The sequence below is a fragment of the Chinchilla lanigera genome, unplaced genomic scaffold (assembly GCF_000276665.1).
Source record: "Chinchilla lanigera isolate Chin_1 unplaced genomic scaffold, ChiLan1.0 scaffold00015, whole genome shotgun sequence".
Lineage (NCBI taxonomy): Eukaryota > Metazoa > Chordata > Mammalia > Rodentia > Chinchillidae > Chinchilla > Chinchilla lanigera.
The window spans coordinates 14,945,275-14,947,654 of record NW_004955416.1 but is presented as its reverse complement, the minus strand read 5'-3'; the positions used below and the strand labels follow the sequence as shown (position 1 = coordinate 14,947,654).

At 60.2% G+C, this 2,380-nt stretch overlaps 1 protein-coding gene across 4 annotated transcripts in view; it reads right to left on the bottom strand.

The window, feature by feature from the left end:
• Positions 1 to 20: 20 nt before the first annotated feature.
• Positions 21 to 2,380, bottom strand: part of Furin (furin (paired basic amino acid cleaving enzyme)) — a 32,604-nt gene continuing 30,244 nt past the window's right edge. For all 4 annotated transcript variants that reach the window (XM_013512499.1, XM_005381508.2, XM_013512500.1 and 1 more), the window contains one exon: positions 21 to 2,136. In XM_013512499.1, coding sequence (XP_013367953.1) covers positions 1,538 to 2,136 — 599 coding nt within the window. In that variant the 3' untranslated portion in view covers positions 21 to 1,537. The remainder of the gene's footprint in view (positions 2,137 to 2,380) is intronic.

Genomic DNA, 2,380 nt, shown 5'->3' with positions numbered 1-2,380 from the left:
TATCACACTGGAGACAGAGCCTGGTTTGCATAGTCTGCACGTTTAATCACTTTAAAACCTCTAACATTATCTCGTGTCCATTAAATAGAACCAACAATGCTGGGCCTGTTTAAATTACAAGGAAAAAAAATCACTCTGCACCAACCCAGTATCTTACAAAAACAGCCGGGCTGGCCACAGAGCGGGCATGGAAGAGGAGGGGGCACCCCTGGGCCGGTGGCCAGGGACCCGAAGGACTGGGGAGAAAAATAAAAGGGGTCTCCTGGGGGAGAGGGGACTGATTGTCCTAACGGGAAGGGTGCAAAAGGCACGTCAGAAGAAGGGTTTGGGAGGCATGGCAGGTCAGTGCTCTCTCCGTCAGGGCAGTGTTGGAGGGGGCTTGATGCCACCCCTGGACTTGTAGAACTGGTGACCCACAAGCCCTGGCCATAAGCCCTGTTTGAAACAGATGTCCACCTGCCCCTCCTACCGTGACCCTCTTTCCTGGAGCCCACCCGCTGGCCTGGCCCTTCAGGACTAGGGGCTCAGCTACTCCTCACGCCTCAGCAGCACACTGCAGCCCCCTCCGCCGCAGGGCAGGGCAGCCAGGGGAGAGCGGGGTGGGCAGTGGGGGTGAGAGGGTCAGTGGTCCAGCTGCTACCCCCATTACAAATACAAAAAAAAAAAAAAATCAGCATCTAAAGTGAAATAATCACAAAGTGAAAATATATCCTCAAACAGCTCCTGAGATCCCCACAGGGGAAAGCAGCATTGGGTGGGAGGCGGGAGGGGCCAGCCTGGCCACTGTCCCTCCCCACCACCCACCCAGGGGCTCCGGGACTGTGAGTGCCAACAGCCCAGGCAGCCCGGGGCTCAGAAAACAGGGGCTTGGGCCCTGGAAGAAGGGAGGGTGCTGGAGAGGACAGGGCAGTCGCGACACCATCTCGGGCCTGCCTAGCAGGGCCTGGCCCAGCGGAGGCTGGGGCACAGAAGCAGGTTGAGGGATGGGACGCCCGCCACTGGTGCACATCTAGAAGCACCTGCCTGCCTTGGTCCGTTCCTATAATCGCCACTTCTGCTGAGGGTCACCAGAGGTGCGGGACAGTGTCAGGGACGCAAAAGCCCTTGGAGAAGTGGCCACCTTCTACAAATCTCTCTTAGGTCAGCCTCCCTGCTGCCTGGATGGGGACCATTATTGCTTTAGAGGGAGAGGAGGGGCAGGAGCTGCAGCCAGGCATAGGACCCAGAGGGGCTGCCCCTTCCCTCCACAGAACTCAGCAGGCCTCAGCCTCAGCCAGCTGCCCCTGACAGCTACCCCACAGGTGTGGCTCCGTCCTCCCATGAGGCTGAGGGGTAAGGACAGGCCCTCCCACCCTACCCCCAGCTGACCTGGGCCCAGCTCAGCAGCCAGGTGGGCCCAAAGGTGGGTGAGAAGCAGTCTCTGCCCCTTTTGCCTCCCAGATGGGGTCCAAGCCCAGTCCCAAGATAAAAAAATACTTTGGTGAATTAAAAAGTGCCCAAGGAGGGGATGGGCTTGAGGGGGCTCGTGGCGGGCTCGTCAAAGGGCGCTCTGGTCTCTGATAAAGGCGGTCCTCTCGCCCCGGCCCTCGTCCTCCTCTGAGTCGGACGGGCATTCCTCCTGCCAGGCCTCAGGGGGCAGCCCCCTGTAGGAGATGAGGCCGCGGTCCATGGTGTACACCTTCACACCCCGGAAGCTGAAGCCCGAGCGCAGCTGCAGGACCAGGAAGACGGTGACAAAGACCAGCACGATGAAGGCGCAGCTGAGGCCAGCTACCACCTCGGGCAGGTGGGAGGGCAGCAGGCCAGCTGCAGGCCTCGGCTCAGCCTCCACTTCTGGGGTTAGCCCCGGGGGCTGCGGTGGCTGCTGTGGAGGGGACTCTCGGCTGCTCTGGCTCTGCCGGGAGCAGGTCTGCTCCACAGGGTCCAGGGAGGCATGGCTGGGGCAGCTGAGGCAGTCTGTGGGGGCTGGGCCCTGGCACGTGGCACAGGAGGCATGGCAGGGAGCACAGACACTGGCCCGGATGGTCTCAACATCGTTCTCAGTGCTGTAGTGGGTATCAAGGACTTCGGGCGTGAAGCCTGGTGGGCAGCGCTGGACACAGGTTTTCTGGTGCAAGGAGAAACCTTCTTCGCACACTGCCAGCATGGGAGAGAAGGGAAGGTGTCAGCCAAGTGGGCCATAGCGAAGTGGGCCATGGCCATGGGGCCACGTAAGCCCACAGCTCAGGTCTATGCCAGTCACGTGGACCTGCAGCCCCAAGTACCACCCCCAGGAGTCCCTGGTCTCTTTTTTTTTTTTTTTTTTTTTTGGTTTTTCTCCGGTACCGGGAACCGAACTCATGACCTTGCACTTGCCAGGCAGGCGCTTTGCCACTGAGCT